Raw genomic sequence first — 24,723 nt, forward strand, 5'->3', positions numbered from 1 at the left:
CCCATTTGGCCGATATTTTGTTCCATACATAATTGAGTAATACCAATATATCATAATAAAATAAAATTACAATAATTTCCTAAATAGTTTGTGTTTTATTCAAAATCAACATCGGCCCTCGAAATTTTAACCACCCTTTATATGACCGCTAACAATCATGCCAAAATAGGTCCATATCGGTCTATAGTTATATATAGCCGATTCCCAAAATAATCTACCAAAATTTTATTTCTATAGAAAATTTTGTCAAAGTTATATTACTATAACAAATATTGTCAAAATTTAATTACTATACAAAATTTTGTCAACATTTTATTACTATAGAAAATGTTGTCAAAATTTTATTTCCATAGAAAATTTTGTCAAAATTTTATTTCTATAATCGGCCTTTTTTGTTTAATATATACCCCGTATGGACTAACTTACAATTGAGAAGACGGTGTTAAGAAGTTTTAAGATACCTTGCCATCGGCAAGAGTTACCAAGTAATTCGATTGTGGATGACAGTCTTTAGTTTCTATGAAATCCATGGTGGAGGGTTCATAAGTTTCGGCCTGGCCAAACTTACGGCCGTATATACTTTTCATGCTGTTTTCTTAAAATAGGAAATCTTGCAATATTTTATGTCCACAAAGCGGTGTGCCGAATATGGTGTATATCGGTCCAGGTTTTGGTGTAGGCCCCACATAGGTCGATCTGGCGATTTGATTTCTTTTGGATTCTACACACCGCAATTTTTATCAGATTTGCTCGAAATTCAAAATGTAAAGGTACTTTAGGTATTGGTCCATTGGTCCATTTTTTATACCCTCCACCATAGGATGGGGGGTATATTAACTTTGTCATTCCGTTTGTAACACATCGAAATATTGATCTAAGACCCCATAAAGTATATATATTCTGGGTCGTGGTGAAATTCTGAGTCGATCTGAGCATGTCCGTCCGTCCGTCTGTTGAAATCACGCTAACTTCCGAACGAAATAAGCTATCGACTTGAAACTTAGCACAAGTAGTTGTTATTGATGTTGGTCGGATGGTATTGCAAATGGGCCATATCGGTCCACTTTTACGTATAGCCCCCATATAAACGGACCCCCAAATTTGGCTTGCGAGGCCTCTAAGAGAAGCAAATTTCATCCGCTCCGGCAGAAATTTGGTACATGGTGTAAGTATATGGTCTCTAACAACCATGCAAAAATTGGTCCATATCGGTCCATAATTATATATAGCCCCCATATAAACCGATCCCCCGATTTGGCTTGCAGAGCCTCTAAGAGAAGCAAATTTTATCCGATCCGGCTAAAATTTGGTACATGGTGTTAGTACACGGATGAAAAAGACTGTTTTTCATATGTTTGGCTATAAACATTATATGTTTGGAACACACATTTTTAAACACAATATTTTTGAGTGCAAGCATATAATGTTCATAAACTAGCATAACATGTTTGGGACATATATGTTAATATGTTAGAACATATTATGTTTGGGACATAAAATGTTTGTAAATATAATATGCTTGGATGCAAACATATATTAATTTAGAAATAGCCTATAAACATATATGTGTCTAGTAGCTTGGAGCGCTATTTAACAGGGAGCGATATTGAATTAAGTTGGTGGTTGTTGCTTGTTATTACAAAATTAACATTTTATTTTTCCTTGAGCAATTGATCAGCTACTTCTTTGATCCTTACAAACTGTGTGGTCCGCTGTTCGAATCCCCGTCCGGCAAAAGGTAAAATTAAAATAAAAAAATCATAAAATTGAATAATTTCTTCTACAATGTTTGTATTACAGAAAAAGGTGCTAAGAATTAAAAAATCTCGTGGAAGTGAGAAAGATGTGAGGGAATATACAATTAGGCAGAAACAAAATTTTGAGCATTCAGGTCGAAAACCTATGTTGTTAGCACCTATATTACCTGTTTATTTCCATAATTCATTATGATTGTAAATATACAAATAAATAATTAAAATTTTGAGCACAATATTGTTTGGGAGATTTTTTTAAGCATATAATATTTTTGGGTGCAAAATTATATGTTCACATAATAACATATTGTTTTTTGGAAGACGACATTATTGAATTTGGATGCAAAAATACAAATATTAGACTACCCAAACATATATTGTTTAGACCAATATGCTTTCAAACATATTATATATTGGAAGAGATCAAACATATAAATGTTTGGGCAATACCCAAAAATGTATATGCTTGAAGCAAAATATGTTTGGGAGTATATGTTACAGAAGCGATTTTTTGTGAGGGTGTATATGGTCTCTAACAACCATGCAAAAATTGGTTCACATCGGTCCATAATTATATATAGCCCCCATATAAACCGATCCCCAGATTTGGCTTGCAGAGCCTCTAAGAGAAACAAATTTCATCCGATCCGGCTGAAATTTGGTACATGATGTTAGTATATGCTATCTAATGACCATGCAAAAATTGGTCCATATCGGTCCATAATTATATATAGCCCCCATATAAACCGATCACCAGATTTGACCTCCGGAGCCTCTTGGAAGACCAAAATTCATCTGATTCAGTTGAAATTTTGTACGTGATGTTAATATATGTCCTCAAACACCCATGCAAAAATTGGTCGAAATCGGTCCATAATTATATGTAGACCCCATATAAACCGATCCACAGATTTGACCTCCGTAGCATCTTGGAAGAGCAAAATTGTATATATGGTATCCAACAACCATGCAGGAATTGGTTCCTATCAGTCCATAATTATATATAGCTCCCATATAAAACGATCGCCAGATTTGACCTCCGGTGCCTTTTGGAGAAGCAAAATTCATCCGATCTGGTTGAAATTTGGTACGTGGTGGTAGTATATGATATTTAACAACCATGCCAAAAGTGGTCCATATCAGTCCATAATCATTTATAGCCCCCATATAAACCGATCCCGAGATTTGGTTTTGGAGCCTCTTGGAGGAGCAAAGAACTACAGATGAAAAAAGCTTTCTGCAAGATGGGTGCCGCATTTGTTAACAGTCGATCAAAAACGCATAAGAATGAACATTTCTCACGCTTGTTTGGATCGTTTTAAGCGAAATAAAATGGATTTTAAGCGTCGTTTCTTAACTGTTGATGAGATATGAATCCACAACTATACTCTATAGACAAAAGAACATTCCAAACAATGGACTGAAGCTGGAGCAAGTGCCCCAAAGAAGGCAAAAACAATTCAATCGGCTGGTAAGGTTATGGCAACGGTTTTTTGGGAATTCAATAGTATTTTATTGATTGACTATCTGCAAAAGTATAAAACAATAAATTCAGAGTACTATTGCAACCTTTTGGATCAATTAAATGTAAAAATTCGAGAAAACATCCTGGCTTACAACAAAAAAAAATAATTTTTCCTTAAGACAACGCACCAGCGCACAAAAGTGTTTTAACAATGGCTAAAAGCATCGAATTGAAGTACGAGTTGCTTGACCACCCATCTTATTCTCCCGATTTAGCTCCCAGTGACTTTTACTTGTTCCCAAATCTAGAAAAATTCCTTGCTGCCAAGCGTTTTAACTCAAATGATGATGCAATTACAGTTGTAAACCACTATTTTGAAGACCTTGAGGAAAACTATTTTAATCAAGGGATAGAATTGCTAGAAAAGCGTATTGAAGTTTCAGGAGATTATATTGAAAAATAAAAATATTTTTGAAAAACTAGCTATTCTCTTTCATTGATAGGCTAAGAAGTTCCCGAATCGCCCTCGTAGTTACCATAATTGTATCACTGTTCAACTTCACCACTCTAAACAAGTAAGTAAAGTCTAAAGTCGGTCGGAGCCGACTATATTATATCCTTCAGCACTATGTAGACAAACATTTGTCTCACATCTCAACTACTTCAAATTTGCTGGGAGCTACATAAATTCTCTGTGGAAACTATCCAGTCAATTGGACGAAAATCCCATTGAAAATGGGTTTAAAATATGAAACAGTCTACGATATTTCCCCAACTTTGGGGAAATATGGAGCTATATATAATAATTTTGACTAAATTTGACATGCATAGTTAGAATAATAATTCTGCAATCTCTGCAAAATTCTACGTAAAATGGAGAATAACTTTGGCCACCGGGCGCAAGATATATATGGAAGCTATATCTAAATCTGAACCGATTTCAACCAAATTTGGCACACATAACTACACCGTACAACGTACCTCTCGCGCAAAATTTTAAGCAAGTCAGGGCAAAACTCTTGCTTTTGAGACCATATAAGTGCAAATCGGACGAAATATATATATATATGGGAGCTATATCTAAATCTGAACCGATTTTAATCAAATTTACCAAGCATTGGTAGAATGTCAAATTTTACTCTTTGTGCAAAATTTCACGAAAATCGGTAGTAAACTTTGGCCTCTGTTGCCATATGAGTCCAAATCGGACGAAAGATATATATGGGAGCTATATCTAAATCTGAACCGATTTGGCTGATATTTTGCAAGTTTTCGAGACTCAAAGAATATTCGGATGTACGGAATTTGAAGAACATGGGTTGATAAACACGCCAATTATGACCAGATCGGGGATAAATATATATGACAGATATATCTAAATCTGAACCGATTTTTTCCAAAATCAATTGCGATTGTCTTTGTTCCAAAACACGACCCTATGCCAAATTTGAGGACGATCGGACTTAAACTGCGACCTGTACTTTGCGCACAAAAATACATGAACAGACAGACAGACAGACGGACATCGTTAAACCGACTCAGAATTTAATTCTAAGATGATCGGTATACTAAACGATGGGTCTCAGATTTTTGCACAAACTTATTATACCCTGTACCACAGTAGTGGTATAAAAATACCAAAAAGAATATGTATTGTCTTCGTTACAGTCAGAGCGGTCAGATTTCTCCGATTTACCTGAAATTGAAAATCTAGAGGTATTTTATGACCACAAATAGGTGTGCCAGAAATGGAATGTATCGGTCCATGTTTTGGTATAGTCCCCATATATACCGATCCCCCGATTTTGTTTCTTGTGCGTCTACAAACTGTATTTTCTATCCGATTTGCCTGAAATTGAAAATCTAGAAGTAATTTAGGACCACAAATATGTCAACCAAATATGGTGTGTATCGACCCATGTTTTGGTATAGCCCCCACTAAAGGGTGATTCTTTTGAGGTTAGGATTTTCATGCATTAGTATTTGACAGATCACGTGGGATTTCAGACATGGTGTCAAAGAGAAAGATGCTCAGTATGCTTTGACATTTCATCATGAATAGACTTACTAACGAGCAACGCTTGCAAATCATTGAATTTTATTACCAAAATCAGTGGCAGAAAATCCGCTTTTTTATCGACAAATTTTGTTCAGCGATGAGGCTCATTTCTGGTTGAATGGCTACGTAAATAAGCAAAATTGCCGCATTTGGAGTGAAGAGCAACCAGAAGCCGTTCAAGAACTGCCCATGCATCCCGAAAAATGCAATGTTTGGTGTGGTTTGTACGCTGGTGGAATCATTGGACCGTATTTTTTCAAAGATGCTGTTGGACGCAACGTTACGGTGAATGGCGATCGCTATCGTTCGATGCTAACAAACTTTTTGTTGCCAAAAATGGAAGAACTGAACTTGGTTGACATGTGGTTTCAACAAGATGGCGCTACATGCCACACAGCTCGCGATTCTATGGCCATTTTGAGGGAAAACTTCGGAGAACAATTCATCTCAAGAAATGGACCGGTAAGTTGGCCACCAAGATCATGCGATTTGACGCCTTTAGACTATTTTTTGTGGGGCTACGTCAAGTCTAAAGTCTACAGAAATAAGCCAGCAACTATTCCAGCTTTGGAAGACAACATTTCCGAAAAAATTCGGGCTATTCCGGCCGAAATGCTCGAAAAAGTTGCCCAAAATTGGACTTTCCGAATGGACCACCTAAGACGCAGCCGCGGTCAACATTTAAATGAAATTATCTTCAAAAAGTAAATGTCATGGACCAATCTAACGTTTCAAATAAAGAACCGATGAGATTTTGCAAATTTTATGCGTTTTTTTTAAAAAAAAAGTTATCAAGCTCTTAACAAATCACCCTTTACACTTTTTCAAAATGGAAAAATGGGTTTAGATTTAAAAATTTCCCATATCTTGCCACTACCATTGTGCTCTGCCCAGGGCATTAACCGATTTTCAGTCTAAAGCTTTTGTAGATTTGTATTAGTACAAATCGTTTCAGTTTTCAATATATGGGAATATAAACCTCTATATATAGTTTATAAGCCCATGAAAAATTCATTGCTTCAGAGTCAATTGTGCATTGTACTTCCGTATGCAAAGATATCTTTTTATACCCTCCACCATAGGATGGGGGTATATTAACTTTGTCATTCTGTTTGTAACACATCGAAATATTGCTCTAAGACCCCATAAAGTATATATATTCTGGGTCGTGGTGAAATTCAAAGTCGATCTGAGCATGTCCGTCCGTCCGTCCGTTTGTTGAAATCACGCTAACTTCCGAACGAAACAAGCTATCGACTTGAAACTTAGCACAACTAGTTGCTATTGATGTAGGTCGGATGGTATTGCAAATGGGCCATATCGGTCCACTTTTACGTATAGCCCCCATATAAACGGACCCCCAAATTTGGCTTGCAGACTATCTAAGAGAAGCAAATTTCATCCGATCCGGCTGAAAGTTGCTACATGGTGTTAGTATGTGGTCTCTAACAACTATGCAAAAATTGGTTCACATCGGTCAATAATTATATATAGCCCCCATATAAACCGATCCCCCGATTTGGCTTGCGGAGCCTCTAAGAGAATCAAATTTCATCCGATCCGGCTGAAATTTGGTACATGGTGTTAGGTTAGGTTAAGTTAAAGTGGCAGCCCGATTAAGATTCAGGCTCACTTAGACTATTCAGTCCATTGTGATACCACATTAACTAAAAGTACCTATTACATATGGGCACTTCTAGTTTTAACCGTTGAACCTTCTCGATTATTTTCTTCTGTTGAACCAACCAGATTGTTCCAAAAACATTAGCAGACTGCATAAGTTAACGTTTTCCAGGTCCGCTAGTAATCTGAAGCTATATGCCCCTAAAATTTGCTTACGCCTTACACAAAATGCAGGACACTCACACAAGAGGTGTTTTATTGATTCCTTTTCCTCCGCATCATGACAGCTCATACAATAGTCATTATACTTCGCATCAATAGTTTTTGCAAAATCGCCTATCAGGCAGCGACCCGTTATAGCAGATATCAGGAGTGATATCGCGTCTCGAGAACACTAGCATATCTAGTGTGCGGTTTAAGTTTAAATGGGGTCATATTTGCTTGGTGTCGTTACAACCCTTACAATTCTCCCATCGAACATTTGCCATCATGACAGCCTTCTCACGCAGTAAGAGCTTGCAGGTAGCCAGAGGCACACCAACAGATTCTAGTTCCCCTGGAATATGTAAGGTAGTTCCTAGCCTTGCTAGCTCATCTGCTTCGCAGTTCCCCGGTATGTGCCTGTGGCCAGGCACCCTTTTCGCTATTCGAAGTTCCAGATCTTTAGAATATACTTCGAAACCCACTTGGCCATCCAATTTGGAGCCATCAGTGTAGAAAAACTATATATCTTTTATTCCCCGGGGTCCGTGTACACCACGCCTCACTGTTGGGAATTAGAGTCTCAAACTTTTTGTCGAAAAGTGGACTCGCCAAAGTGTAATCCACTACGTTGGGCACATCTGGCATTATTTTGAGGACCGAACTGTGACCGTACATTTTTTCCGGCCACAGCGATAGCTCGCGCAACCGCACAGCCGTTGTTGCAGCTGACTGTTTGGCCAAAATGTCTAAAGGCAATAGATGCAGTATGCCATTAAGGGAGTTTGGTCCTGTCTTGCTGAATGCACCTGAGATACACAAGCACGCCATACGCTGAACTTTGTCTAAACTTGTCGGCTGGTGAAGTGCCGGCCACCAGACTACAACACCATATAACATTATAGGTCTAACCACTGCCGTGTATAGCCAATGTACAATTTTGGTTTTAGTCCCCACTTTTTCCCTATTGCCTTTTTGCACGAGTATAAAGCTACCGTTGCTTTCCTCGCCCTTTCTTCAATATTAAGCTTAAAGTTCAGCTTCCTGTCCAAAATAACGCCAAGGTATTTTGCACACTCCCTAAAGGGAATTTCAATACCCCCTAAGGAAATGGGCCTAACCGTGGGAGTTTTGCGATCTTTGCAGTACATGACTAGTTCTGTCTTTGCAGGATTTACCCCAAGACCATTATATTTCGCCCATTTCTCAGTCATCCGGAGGGCTCTCTGTATAATATCTCTAACTGTTGATGGGAATTTTCCCCTGACTGCTAGCGCCACATCATCTGCGTATGCCACCACTTGTATCCTTTATTTTTCTAGGGAAATCAGAAGGTCGTTTATAGCAACATTCCAAAGAAGAGGTGATAGAACTCCTCCTTGAGGAGTGCCTCTGTTCACATACCTTTGTATGTTTGCTTGTCCTAGTGTGGCTGAAATGCGTCTCTTCCTTAGAAGTTCGTCTAACAGCCTAAGTATACCTGGATCAACATTCAGAGTTGTCAGTCCATTTAATATCGAGCTCGGATGGACGTTATTGAACGCCCCTTCGATGTCTAGAAATGCCACGATTGTGTATTCTTTGACAGATAGTGAGCTTTCAATAAAGCTGACTAGTTCATGTAATGCGGTCTCAGTAGACCTGCCTTTCGAGTATGCATGTTGTCGTTTCGAGAGCAAACTTGAATCGACTCAAGTTCTAAGATAAATATCTATCATCCTCTCCAGAGTCTTAAGTAGGAATGATGATAAGCTGATTGGTCGGAAATCCTTCGCATTCGAGTGAGAGGCTTTTCCCGCTTTAGGTATGAAAACGACTTTTGATTCTCTCCACTTTCGTGGAATATATGCTAAGTTGATACATCCTATATATATCGCCGACAACCAGGGGATAATTCTGTCAGCCACCGCTTTTAACTCCGCCGGAGTAATTCCATCAGGTCCGGGGGATTTGAATGATCCAAAGCTATTTAACGCCCATTTTATTCTAGATTCTGATACAATTTCCCCGATAGGAAACGACCGCTGAGCCACTGTGGCACCGCCAGTGCATGGTTCAACCGTCTGATTTCCGGGAAAATGTGTGTCCAATTGTACCTCCAGCGTCTCCTCACTGGACGTTGTCCAATTGCCCTCCGATGTTTTAATGAAACCTGGAGCGGAGCTCGTGGATGCTAGCACCTTCCGTAGTCTGGAAGCCTCGGACGTATTCTCAATACTGCAGCAGTAATCATTCCAAGAGTTATGCTGAGCCTTTCTCAGTTCTCGCTTGTATCCTCTCAGATTCTTCTTGTAAGCGTCCCAATCCACAGGAGCTCTGGTGGACTTTGCTTTGTTAAAGAGCTTCCTGCACGATTTCCTCATATTACCTAACTCCGTGGTGGTCTACTAACTCCGTGGTGGTCGATTTTTCCCCCTTGGCTTCCCTTTAGGGCATGCAGCTTTCAGTGAAATGTTGAAGGCCTTAGTAATCCTCTCCACTGCGTGTTCGATAACTTGCACAGTGCTCATATTTGTCTCTGGTATTCCCGGTATCATCATATTGAACGATTCCCTATACCTATTCCAGTCAGCTTTCCTAACATTTGGCGGAAATATGGTCTTGGTGGTATGAACATCAAATTTGAAACTGATGTAGCGATGATCTGAGAAGCTGTGTTTACTTAAAACATGCCACTCAGATACCATTTCATTCAGTTCTTGCGAGGCCAAGGTGATGTCCAAAACCTCTTGCATGTTTTTAGTGACAAAGGTTGGGGCATCTCCCTTGTTGCAAACTACCAGATTAGTACGCAAAATAAACTCTATTAGCGACTCTCCCCTTGCATTAGTATCACTACTTCCCCAAATACTATGATGCGCATTCGCATCGCATCCCATAATGAGTTTCGTCTTTGTTTTCAGTGACTCCTCAACTAAGGTCTTAACGGCACATGGAGGCATCTCCCTGTCATGTCCCATATAGACCGAAGATACCCAATATATAGTGTTAGTATATGGTCTCTAGCAACTATGCAAAAATTGGTTCACATCGGTCAATAATAATATATAGCCCCCATATAAACCGATCCCCCGATTTGGCTTGCGGAGCCTCTAAGAGAAGCAAATTTCATCCGATCCGGCTGAAATTTTCTACATGGTGTTAGTATATGGTCTCTAATGACCATGCAAAAATTGGTCCATATCGGTCCATAATTATATATAGCCCCCATATAAACCGATCCACAGATTTGACCTCCGGAGCCCCTTGGAAGAGCAAAATTCGTCCGATTCGGTTGAAATTTGGTACGTGATGTTAGTATATGGTATCCAACAACTATGCAGGAATTGGTTCATATCAGTCCATAATTATATATAACCCCCATATAGACCGATCCCCAGATTTGACCTCCGGTGCCTTCTGGAGAAGCAAAATTCATCCGATCTGGTTGAAATTTGGTACGTGGTGATAGTATGTTAGTATGTCCATATCAGCCCCGATCCCGAGATTTGGTTTTGGACCCTCTTGGAGGAGCAAATTTCATCCGAGTCAGTTGAAATTTTGTACATTGTGCCAGTATATGGCCGTTAACAACCATGCCTAACTAGGTCCATATCGGTCTATAGTTATATATAGCCCTCAGATAAATCAATCCCCAATCACACAAAAATTGGTCCATATCAAGTTTATAATGGTATATAGTCCCCATATAAGCGACCCCTATATTTCAATTCTGGCTCCCTACGTACCGTGCAAAAGTCCATATTGATTCGTAATTATTTGTAGACTTACCTACACCTTTTTTGTCTAATATATACCACGTATGGACTAACTCACAATTTAGAAAACGATTTAAGATACCACAACCCAAGTAATTCGATTATAGATGACAGTCTTTCGTAGAAGTTTCTACGCTACCCATGGTGGAGGGTACATAAGATTCGGCCTGACCGAACTTACGGCCATATATACTTGTTAATTTTTTTTTTTGCTGGGAATGTCACAGCCTAGCTAAGAGAAAAGAAATTTCGACACCTTAAAATCATTTGGTAGTTGTTGAAATAAATAAAATTTTGCAAAAGAGTCAACAACATTTTGTTCTAATAATTCATTATCGTTTAAAAAATTTTAAATAAATAAATAAATAATAAAATTTTGCGAAATTTACTACTATTATTTAGCACAACCAGATTTATCTTAGACAGCATTGCAAGGTGGCTTATCAAAGAATACATTACGTTGTTCTCCTCCTCATACCCAATTGCATGCCATTGACGGAACGTAAAACCAATCCTAAAGTGGGTTGAATATTCTCTCCCAGGGGCAATAGTTCATAAGCTTGAATAATGTGACTCAGGACAACCTTCATTTCAAGCATGGCAAACTTTTGACCAATACAATTTCGTGGACCAGCACTGAATGGAATGTAATGGAAGTTGGTGTTGGAGTTCACATCCTCATGACGTTCTGGTATGAATTCTTTAGGATTCTCATATATATAACTAAACTCAGCCATGGCAAATATGAAAAGAACAACTTCAGATCCTGCCGGTATAACTCCATCACCCAGAGTTGAATGTTCTATAAAAAAACAAAACATCAGTAGACTTAAATTATCCGAAACTTAGAAGAGCCAAATCGTATACTCACTATAGCTAAAATCCTCATTCATCCTTCGAGCTATGATTGGAACAGGAGGATACAAACGTAAAGATTCCTTAATGACACATTCTAAATATTTCATCTCATGTAGGGTCATCATGGATGCCGAAGCCACATTATCATCTCCATACACTTGACGAATTTCCGCCAGAAGTTTATTCTGCACTCTAGGATTTCGTGCCAGGAGGTATAGAGTAAAGGCCAGAGCCGATGCTGTGGTATCATGTCCTTCAAACATGAAGGTATCAACTTCTTCTCTGATATCTTCATCCGTCAGGGGTTGGCCATCAATATTCGATTGTAGAAGTACATCAAGCAAAGCCATACGTTTCTTAAGGCCAATGTCATTATGGTCATCTGTATTTTTTTGCTCGGGCACTCCGTTTAGTTTTTGTTCCAATGCCTTACGCCTTTCCTTTATTACTTTGTGTGTAAATTCTCGTAGAATTCGAAAATTTTTCATCATGCGGATTTTTTGGAATGGATGAAGAATTGAGAATAGCAAGTCATTGTGTAAGTGCATGTTTAGGAATCGCCATGCCATAACTTGTGTCATTCTGGAAGAAACAAATTGAAATATTCCATTAGAACAATATTAGGGTGGCGATTAACAAATATTAGTAGAGAAAAATATCAGGCAATGCAAGGGTGGATATTTGTGTGTATGTATCAAAGGTTGTCTAAGTGGTTTTACCATAATGTAAAATGCAGTCCGCTTAGCAAAAGTTTTCCGGTGTGACTAAGGCTATGGTCACACCGTAATTTTCTATAGAAATAAACTTTTAACATATGTTCTATAGGAATAAAATTTTCTTTAAAAATAAAATGTTGACAATTTCTATAGAATTCTACCAAAAATTATAGATTTTTTACGGTTTGGTAAAATTTTGACAAAGTTGTCTATGGAAACAAAATCTATATAAATAAAATTTTAAGAAAACTTTCTATAGAATTAAAAATTTGACAAAATTTTCTATAGAAATAAAATATTGACAAAATTTTCAACAGAAATAAAATGTTGACAAATTTTTCTATAAAAATAAAATTTTGACAAAATTTTCTGTAGAACTAACATTTTGAAAAAAAAAAATCCATAAAAATATAATTTTAAGAAAATGTTCTATAGAAATAAAATTTTGACAAACTTTTCTATAGAAATAAAATTTTGACAAACTTTTCTATAGAAATAAAATTTTGACAAACTTTTTTTTGAAATAAAATTTTGACAAATTTTTCAAAAAAAAACTAAAATCTTGACAAAATAGAGATAAAATTATTTTCCTCTGTTGGTTCAGCAACACTTGTAGTTTAGTCAATGCATGGTTTCACGCTGAAATCAAAAACAACAAAATGGAATAAAATTTTGACAAAATTTTTATAAAAATAAAATTTTGACAAAATTTCTAAAGAAATAAAATTTTGGCAAAATTTTCTATAGAAACAAAATGTTGACAAAATTTTCAACAGAAATAAAATGTTGACAAATTTTTCTATAAAAATAAAATTTTGACAAAATTTCTATAGAAATAAAATTTTGACAAAATTTCTATAGAAATAAAATTTTGGTAAAATTTTCTATAGAAATAAAATATTGATAAAATTTTCAATAGAAATAAAATTTTCAAAAAAAACTAAAATTTTGAGAAAATTTTCTATAAAAATGAAATTTTGACAAAATTTCCTACAGAAATAAAATGTTGGTTGACAAAATTGTGAACAGAAATAAAATATTGACAAAATTTTTATAAAAATAAAATTTTGACAAAATTTCTAAAGAAATCAAATGTTGGCAAAATTTTCTATAGAAATAAAATGTTGACAAAATTTTCTACAGAAATAAAATGTTGACAAATTTTTCTATAAAAATAAAATTTTGGCAAAATTTCTATTGAAATAAAATTTTGACAAAATTTCTATAGGAATAAAATTTTGGTAAAATTTTCTATAGAAATAAAATATTGATAAAATTTTCAATAGAAATAAAATTTTCAAAAAAAAAAAAATTAAAATTTTGAGAAAATTTTCTATAAAAATGAAATTTTGAAAAAATTTCCTACAGAAATAAAAAAATTGTGAACAGAAATAAAATATTGACAAAATATTCTATAAAAATAAAATTTTGACAAAATTTTCTGTAGAAATAAAATTTTGACAAAATTTTCTGCAGAAATAAAATATAACAAAAAAAAAAATTCTATAGAAATATTATTTTGAGAAAATGTTCTATAGAAATAAAATTTTGACAAATTTGTCTATAGTAATAAAATTTCGTGAAAATATTCTTTAGGAATAAAATTTTGACAACATTTTCAATAGAAAAATTTTGACAAAATGTTCAATAGAAAAAAACTATTTACAAAATTTTCAATAGATTCAATATCTTTAAAATATTTTAGTTTCGTGTTAGGTCATACTATCAAAGTGCATTATGAGTAGGTTCACTCTTTTTGTAGAAGAAGTAACTTCCATTGTTGGTACAAGCTAAAATCGTTAAAACCTTTAAAATTCAACACATTTACAATTCAAAGGATATTTGTACATACATTTAAATATCACTCGATCTGGACAGAATTTTATAGACTTCTACAAAATCTATAGACTCAAAATTTAAGTCGGCTAATGCACTAGGGTGGAACACAATGTTAATAAAAAAAACAACAAGTAAGGAAAGCCTAAAGTCGGGCGGGGCCGACTATATTATACCCTTCACCACTATGTAGACAAACATTTGTGTTACCATCCCAACTACTTCAAATTTGCTGGGAGCTATAAAAGGTTTGCATTTCCAGATGCTTTTAATGGACACAATTTTTTGTACTTTTACAAAAACTCTAGAATTATAGTTTAAATCGGCTAATGCCCTGGGATGAAATACAGTGTTAGTAAAAACAAGTATATACAGTAGTAAGTTCGGCCGGGCCGAATCTTAAATACCAACCACCGTGAAACAAATATAATAGTTTCCTTTGAAAACTCTTCGTCGGTGCAGGTATCTTGACAATATATGTAGGATTTAAGGGGGTTAGATGACAGATATTGCCCCAAGCAGATCAATTCAACCAGTACACTTCCCGCATATAAATTTAAAGATTCTACCTATGAATACCAGATCAGATTCTGGATTTATAAGAACCAATTTTGTTTGAATTTTAGAGAAATCGTAAACATATGTTATCGTTTAAATGATCAAAAAAGCCTTGATTTGAAATCTTAAATCCGTAGATTTTTACCGCCATTATTTAAATGATAACGAGGAGTAAAATCTGGAAATTTTACTTTTAGTTTTAAGCAATTGATGTGATCCTGCTATACCCTCAAGAAATGAAATCGGTCGATCGATAAATGTCTTACATAATGGACCGATAGAAATAAATGCGATACAAATTTTTGAGGGTCAAAAATAACAGTATATTAATATTTTCAGGCAAAGTGGATAAAAAATACATATTCTAGCAGCATAAAAACTAAATCCGGGAGGTAGGTCTACATGGGGGAGGTAGGTCTATATAGGGAGTCACCGTGGTGCAATGGTTAGCATGCCCGCCTTGCATACACAAGGTCGTGGGTTCGATTCCTGCTACGACCGAACCCCAAAATTTTTTTCAACGGTGGATTATCTCACCTCAGTAATACTGGTGACATTTCTGAGGGTTTCAAAGCTTCTTTATGTGGTTTCACTGCAATGTGGAACGCCGTTCGGACTCAGCTATAAAAAGGAGGTCCCTTGTCATTGAGCTTAACATGGAATCGGGCAGCACTCAGTGATAAGAGAGAAGTTCACCACTGATACCACAATTGACTGAATAGTCTAAGTGAGCCTTATACATCGGGCTGCCACCTAACCTAACCTAACCATGTGGGCTATACCAAAACATGGACCAATACTCAAAATTTTCGGCACACCTCTTAATGTTCCTCAAATACCTCTAGAATTCAAATTTCCGACAAATTGGGTAAAAACTACGAAATCTAAAATCGGGCGATCAGTCTGCACAGCTATTTGTGGTCCTAAAATACATCTCCATTTCCCATTTTAAGCAAATCGAATAAAAACTACGGTTTCTAGAAGCTCAAGACCCCAAATCGGGGAATCGCTTTATATGGGAGATATATCAAAACTGGGACCGATACTCCCCATTTTCGATTTCGATTTGTGATCTTAAAATACCTCTAGATTTTCAATTTCAAGCAAATCGGATAGAAAATACAGTATCTAGACGCCCAAGAAGTAAAATCGGGAGATCGGTCTATATGGGGGCAATACCAAAACTTGGACCGATACTCCCCATTTTCGACACCCCTATTTGTGGTCTTAAAATACTTCTAGATTTTCAATTTCAAGCAAATCGGATAGAAAATACAGTTTATAGACGCCCAAGAAGTAAAATCGGGGGATTGGTCAATATGGGGGCTACACTAAAACATGAAACGATACTCCCCATTTTCAACTCCCCTACTTATGGTCATAAAATACCTCTAGATTTCAAATTTCATGCAAATCGCATAGTAAATACAGTTTCTAGAAGCCCAAGAAATAAAATCTGGAGATCGGTCTATATGGGGTCTATACCAAAACATGGACCGATACTCACCATTTTTGGCACAACTCTTTATGGTCCTAAAATACCTCTAGATTTCCAATTTCAGGCAAATTGGATAAAAACTACGGTTTCTATAAGTACGACAAGTAAAATCTGGAGATCGGTCTATATGGGGGCTATACCAAAATATGGACCGATACTTCCCATTTTTGGCACACGTCTTTATAGTCCTAAAATATCTCTAGATTTCCAATTTCAGACGAATTGGATAAAAACTACGGTTTCTATAAGCTCACGACCCCAAATCGGGAGGTCGGTTTATATGGGGACTATACCAAAATATGGACCGACACTCAAAATTTTTGACACACGTATTTGTGGTCCTACAATACCTCTAAATTTCCAATTTCTGGTAAATTGAATAAAAACTACGGTTTCTAGAAACCCAAGGAGTTAAATCTGGAGATCGGTCTATATGTGGGCTATACCAAAATATGGACCGATACTCACAATTTTTGACACACGTATTTGTGGTCCTACAATACCTCTAGATTTCCAATTTCTGGTAAATTGAATAAAAACTACGGTTTCTAGAAACCCAAGGAGTTAAATCTGGAGATCGGTCTATATGGGGGCTATACTAAAACATGGACCGATACTCACCATTTCTATATTTCCAATTTCAGACGAATTGGATAAAAACTATGGTTTCTATAAGCTAAGACCCCAAATCGGGAGGTCGGTTTATATGGGGACTATACCAAAACCTGGACCGATATAGTCCATCTTCGAACTTGACCTGTCTGCAGACAAAAGACGAGTTTGTGCAAAATTTCAGCACGATTGCTTCATTATTGAAGACTGTAGCGTGATTACAACAGACAGACAGGCAGACAGACGGACAGACAGACAGACAGACAGACGGACATGGTTATATCGTCTTAGAATTTCTCCCTGATCAAGAATATATATATACTTTATATAGTCGGAAATCGATATTTCAATGTGTTACAAACGGAATGACAAACTTATTATACCCCGTCACCATTCTATGGTGGTGGGTATAAAAATATGGGAAATATGAAGCGAGAACAATTTTAATGCAATTGTACAAAAGAGCATTTATGAATGACAATTAGAATAATATTTACAATTTTTGCTACTCAGCAGTGGCGATTTTACAAGGATATTGGTTAGATCTCGCCAAGATATGTGGTCAAGTCGGGCGACTTGGAACCTTATTTAAAACTCAATCGCTCTGTGGAAATGCTGACACTACAGTGTGTAGGATATAACTAAGATATGGGGAAATCATCACAAAATTTTGTGTAAAGTGTGGACATTTTGGCCATATTTGTATAAACCGGAAAAACGAATATATGGAGGCTTTATCTAAATCTGAACCAAATTAGATCAAACGTGACACACTTAAATATCATTTTAAATATATTCTCTGTGGAAACTATCCAGTCAACTGGAGGAAAATCCCATTGAAAATGGGTCTGAAATATGAAATAGTCTACCATATTTCACCAACTCTGGTATACATATATATGGGAGCCATATATAATCTGAACCGATTTTGACTAAATTTGACATGCATAGTTAGAATAATAATTCTGCAATCTCTGCAAAATTTCACGTAAATGGGAGAATAACTTTGGCCCCGTGGCCATATGAGTGTAAATCGGGCGAAGCTATATCTAAATCTGAACCGATTTTAACCAAATTTGGCACACTTACCGATACTATTAAACGTACTCCTTGTGCAAAATGTGAAGCAAGTCAGGGCACAACTCTGGCTTTTGAGGCCATATAAGTCCAAATCAGACGAAAGATATATATGGGAGCTATATCTAAATCTGAACCGATTTTAACCAAATTTGGCACACATAACGACACCGTTAAACATACCTCTCGTGCAAAATTTGAAGTAAGTCAGGTCAAAACTCTAGCTTTTGAGGCCATATAAGTCCAAATCGGCTATATCTAAATCTGAACCGATTCCAATCAAATTTACCAAGCATTGGTAGAATGTCAATTCTACTCTCAGTGCAAAATTTCACGAAAATCGGTAGTAAACGTTGGCCTCTGTTGCCATATGAGTCTAAATCGGACGAAAGATATATATATGGGAGCTATATCTAAATCTGAACCGATTTGGCTGATATTTTTCAAGTTTTTCGAGACTCATAAAATATTCGGATGTACGGAAGTTGAAGAAAGAATAGCGGTTGTCTTTGTTCCAAAAAACGACCCTATGCCTAATTTGAGGACGATCGGACTTAAACTGCGACCTGTACATTGCGCACAAAAATACATGAACAGACAGACGGACACACAGACGGGCATTGCTAAATCGACTCAGAATTTAATTCTAAGACGATCGGTATACCAAACGATGGGTCTCAGACTTTTCCTTCTTCGCGTTACATACAAATGCACAAACTTATTATACCCTGTACCACAGTAGTGGTGAAGGGCGATTTTACAAGGAAAATTTTGGTATTTTGATCATTTTTGTCGAAATGAGAAAAACATATATATGGGAGCTATATCTAAATCTGAACCGATTTCAACCAAATTTGGCACGCATAGCTAGAATGCTAATTCTACTCCCTGTGCAAAATTTCAACTAAATCGGAGTTAAAAATTGGCCTCTGTGGTCATATGAGTGTAAATCGGACGAACGATATATATGGGAGCTATATCTAAATCTGAACCGATTTCAATAAAATTTAGCACACTTGACTACGCTACTAATTGTACTCCTAGTGCAAATTTTCAACCAAACTGGGGTAAAACTGTGGCTTTTGGGTCCATATAAGTCCATATCGGGCGGAAGATATATATGGGAACTACATCTAAATCTGAACCGAAAATTTGTCGATTGGACTAAAACTGCGCCCTAGACTTTGATTACAAAAATGTGTTCACAGACAGACGGACATGGCCATATCGACTCAGGAGCCCACCCTGAGTATTTTTGCCAAAGACACCATGTGTCTATCTCGTCTCCTTCTGGGTGTTGCAAACATATGCACTAACTTATAATACCCCAGCAAAAAAATGGAGCAATGTTTCAGCAGGATTGTAAGGGAGAGAAGCAGTACCAACTGCTCAACAACTCTTACTGCTGAAGTATTTTTTCGAAGAAAAAATTTTGTTTTTTCATACTAACCACAAACATTTAATCAAAAACTTCAAAATAAGAGTATTTTAAATTTTGTAGATTTTTGGTAAAATTTTATTCAAATTTTGGTAGAATATTTTGCCACGAGTGACAACAGTGGTCTGAATTTGGAAATTTAGTTGTCTTTAGCTCGCATAAGCAATGTATCAAGACATTATTTAGGGAATCTGACACTTAACTCAAACAATTTACAATATTTTTAAGTGCAAACATATAATGTTCATAAACTAGCATAAAATGTTTGGGACATATATGTTAATATGTTAGACCATATTATGCATATATGCGTTTAGAAAAAGAGACCTAGAGAGTATGCTGCAAGTAAAAGAATGGAAGTAACCAATTGACGCCTTAAAAATATGTATATACAAAGAAAATTTCATTAAAAGTTTTTTCTAACAGTGTATACTTAAGGTGAAACATAATATGTTTGAACAATATAAATAATATTTCGACCAATCCTGAAGATATATATGCTTGAAGCAGAATGTTTTTGGGAGTATATGTTACAGAAGCGTTTTTTTGTTTCTTTTGAGGGTGTATGACACCTATTACAAAACATGGACCGATGCACACAATATTCATCACACCTATTTGTGGACCTAACACACCTTTAGATTCCTAATTTTAAGCAAGTCGGACAACAATTGCGGTGTCTACACCCTCAAAAAAATTGCTTCTCTAACATATGTTCCAAACATATTTTGCAGGAAGCACATACATTATTGGATACTGCCGAAACATTAATATGTTTGTTTTGTGTGAACAAATTATATGTTTGGAAGCATTTTGAGCCCAAAAATATTATATGCTTGGAAGAATTTTGCCCAAAGAAGATTGTGCTCATTCCCTCGCATAATTTTCACTTCCACGAAATTTTTTAGTTCTTGGCACCTTTTTCGGTAATACAAATAATGTTGAAGAAATTATTCACTTTTATAATTTTTTTTAAATTTTACCTTTCGCCTGCACTGAGAATCGAACCGAGGACCATACAGTTTGTAAGCCAACACACTATCCACTGGGCTACGTAGCTGTTATAGTCACCAGTAGAAAATTATGGTTATAAGTTACATTTATATAGCATAGTTTGCAGCGCCCACGAGCCCATGCAAACAACATTATTTAACAGAAACATACATTTGTTGGCCACGTGGAGCAGTGGTTACCATGTCTACCTTGCATGCAAAGGGTCGTGGGTTCAATCCCTGCTTCGGCCGAACACCAATTTTTTTTTTTTTATTTACACATTTACAGAAGACGTTGTTTCGTTAAAAGAAATCGTACGTTCCGATTTCTTTTAACGAACCAAGTAAAAAATGTTGCCCATAATACCAAAATGATGAACAAAACACATGTCCACACATACATAAAATGCTGCTCTCAAGGCGAAAATACATGCTGTTTTTTTTCAAATGTCTATTCTCTTGGTTCCGAATGTCTATTCTCTTTACTCCAAATACTCATTCTAATATTCAAATTAAATAATATTTAGACTTAAGCATATCAATTTATTGGCCTTATCATAAAACAGTTTTCCGAAACAACATACAAGCGGTTTCACAGAAATTGCTCTCTTTTGATTCTTTCGCTGTGTTATGTTGATATCTTTCGTCAACTCTCCCGGTTTCCATCTCTATTTCGTTCTCTGTACTCTCTCTCTCTCTCTGTCGCTCTCTTAATAAAATAGCACAACATATATATGTTTACTCGAAATTTGTAAATTTATATATGTTTACATTCACACATATTATTTCTATGAAACATTCATGCCCCAAACATAATATATTCTAACATATTAACATTGTGTCCCAAACATTTATTGTTAGTTTGAGAACATTACATGTTTGCACTTAAATATATTGTGTTTAAAAATTGTGCCCGAAACACATTTTGTTTATATCGGAACATATGAAAAACATATTTTTCTAACAGTGTAGGACCCGAGAACACAAATCGGAAGATTGAACCATATGACGGCTATATGAAAACATGGACCGACGCACACCTTATTCGCAACACCTATTTGTGGACCTAACACACCTCTAGATTTCAGGCAAATCGGATGGAAATTTTGCCTTCAGTATCAAGCAATTTATATGATTAGTGCGCCTTCCATACCCTCAAGAAATGAAATCGGTCTATATGGAGGATCTAGAATATAGACCCCAAAATGGAGAGCCGGTTTATAAGAAGGCTATATCAAAACCAATGTATTCACCACACCTATTTATAACCCTAAAAAACTCCAGACTTTCATTTTCAGGCAAATTGGGTAAAAACTATGGTTTCTAGAAGCACAAGACCCCAAATCGGGAGGTCGGTTTATATGAGGACTATATAAAAACCTGGGCCAATATAGCCCATCTTCGAACTTGACCTGCCTGCAAACAAAAAACGAATCTGTGCCAAATTTCAGGACAATAGCCCCATTATTGAAGGCTGTAGCGTGATTACAACAGACAGACAGACAGACGGACATGCTTATATCGTCTTAGAATTTCTCCCTTATCAAGAATATATATATATATATATATATATATATATATATATATATATATATATATATATATATATATATATATATATATATATATATATATATATATATATATATATATATATATATATATATATATATATATATATATATATATATATATATATATATATATATATATATATATATATATATATATATATATATATATATATATATATATATATATATATATATATATATATATATATATATATACTTTATATAGTCGGAAATCGATATTTCGATGTGTTACAAACGGAATGGCAAACTTATTATACCACCATCATCATTCTATGGTGGTGGGTATTAAAACTATTTTGCAGAATATTTCTTTTGCTGGGTATCTAAAATTTTGCCTTGCCGGCCAAGGTTCTATTAGTGCATGTACTTACTCATGTACAGCTTTGGTGTATTCCATATTTATATCGGTTTGAGCCATCACCTTAGTACCCATGGCAGTCTCTGCTATAATATCCAATGTGGCAGCACAAACATAAGGATACACATTAAATACTGTGACACCATCTGCCTTCGATGCTAAACAGTTGACGAAAACTTCGGATTGTTGATGGAATACATCGAGAAACTGTTCCAATATCTTAAAATGAAATGTTGGCGTTATAATCTTACGACGCGAATGCCATTTATGACCATCACTAATGAGAAGACCATTACCCAGCCATTGATGGAGAACACCATACAAATGATGTTTGCTTATATGTGTTGTACTCGACAAGATTTGTTCGTTCATTTCTGGATCAGCACTGACAACGATCAGACGATGTAACATCCAAAGCTTGAGCATATAGCCATACTTGACACTTGTTTCAAAGGCCCTTTTGAAAATATCTGCAAATCAAATCAAAATATCTATGGGAGAGGGTATTCTTAGTAGTAAGTCATGATCATATTTACTACTTACTTTGAGGTGTTATGCCAAGTACGAAATGTACCGAACCCAGCAATGGGATATGTAAAGGGCCCGCGATATTTTTGACAGCATCGCGCATTGGTTTCTTGGACACATGAAACCAATAGCCTGCCACACAAAGGCCTATCACAAATAAACTCAAGATGTACATTGTCCAGTTCTTTTTGCCGCACTAATTCATGTTTTCATTGATACAGTTGTCGTTTGGAGTTTAATCAGCTTTAGAACATAATTTTGTTTTTGTTAAATTTATTAAATGTATGTTTGCATTAGTGATGTGAGCGTGAGTAGAGTTTTACTCAAGCTCAGAAAAAAACAAGTAAGGAAAGTCTGCACCCTGCACCACTTTGTAGATTTAAATTTCGATAGCATATCACATCCGTCAAATGTGTAGGGGGCTATATATAAAGGTTTGTCCCAAATACATATATTAAATATCACTCGATCTGGAAAGAATTTGATAGACTTCTAGAAAATCTATAGACTCAAAATTTATGTCGGCTAATGTACTAGGGTGGAACACATTGTTAGTAAAAAACAAGTAAGTAAAGTCTAAAGTCGGGCGGGGCCGACTATATTATACCCTTCACACCCCTATGTAGGCCAAAACTTGTGTTACCATCTCAACTACTTCACATTTGCTGGAAGCTATATAAAGGAGAACATTTTTTTACTTCTACAAAATCTTTGGAATTAAAATCTAAATCGGCTAACGCTATCCAGTTAATTGGAGGAAACTTCCATTGAAAATGGGTCTAAAATGTGTAACAGTCCCCAACTCTGTGTACGTCTGAACCGATTTTGACTAAATTTGACATATAGTTAGAATAATAATTCTTCTATCTATGCGAAATTTCACGTAAATGGGAGTACAACTTTGGCCCCACCTGGTCATATGAGTGCAAATCGGACAGAAGATATATATGGGAACCATATCTAAATCTGAACCGATTTCAACCAAATTTGGCACAATTACCGATACTACTAAACGTACTCCTTGTGCGAAATTTGAAGCAAATTACAGCAAAACCCTGGATTTTAAGGCCATATAAGTTCAAATCGGACGAAAGATATATATGGGAGCTATATCTAAATCTGAATCGATTGTGACCATATTTGGCACATACAATAGTATCGTTAAAAGTACCGCTTGTGCAAAATTTGAAGTAAGTCTGGGCAAAATTCTGGCTTTTGAGACCATATAAGTCCAAATCGGGCGAAAGATATATATGTTAGCTATATCTAAATCTAAACCGATTTTAACAAAATTTGACACACTTAACGATACTATTAAACGAACCCCTTGTGCAAAATTTGAAGCAAATCACGGCAAAACTCTGGCTTTTGTGGCCATATAAGTTCAAATCGGACGAAAGATATATATGGGAGCTATATCTAAATTTGAACCGATTTCAATCAAATTTACCAAGCACTGGTAGAATGTGAATTCTACCCTCTTTGCAAAATTTCACGAAGATCGGTAGTAAACTTTGGCCTCTGTGGTCATATGAGTCTAAATCGGACGAAAGATATATATGGCAGCTATATCTAAATCTGAACCGATTTTTTCTAAAACCAATAGCGACTGTCTCTGTCCCAAGAAACGGTCCTATGCCAAATTTGAGGACGATCGGACTTAAATTGCGAGCTGCACTTTGTGCACAAAATTACATATACAGACAGACGGACGGACATACAGACAGACGGACATCGCTAAATCGACTCAGAATTTAATTCTAAGCCGATCGGTATACTAAAAGATGGGTCTATGAC

The 24,723-nt window shown here is 35.9% G+C and overlaps 1 protein-coding gene across 1 annotated transcript in view; it reads right to left on the reverse strand.

Annotated features, from left to right (window-relative positions):
* Positions 1-11,174: 11,174 nt before the first annotated feature.
* LOC142235815 (uncharacterized) overlaps positions 11,175-24,723 on the reverse strand; it is a 43,311-nt gene continuing 29,762 nt past the window's right edge. The window contains exons 6-9 of the mRNA XM_075307072.1: positions 22,942-23,122; positions 22,412-22,868; positions 11,732-12,300; positions 11,175-11,662 (exon numbers count right to left, since the gene is read on the reverse strand). Coding sequence (XP_075163187.1) covers positions 11,316-11,662; positions 11,732-12,300; positions 22,412-22,868; positions 22,942-23,122 — 1,554 coding nt within the window. The 3' untranslated portion in view covers positions 11,175-11,315. The remainder of the gene's footprint in view (positions 11,663-11,731; positions 12,301-22,411; positions 22,869-22,941; positions 23,123-24,723) is intronic.

This window comes from Haematobia irritans, chromosome 4, assembly GCF_050003625.1.
Source record: "Haematobia irritans isolate KBUSLIRL chromosome 4, ASM5000362v1, whole genome shotgun sequence".
NCBI lineage: Eukaryota > Metazoa > Arthropoda > Insecta > Diptera > Muscidae > Haematobia > Haematobia irritans.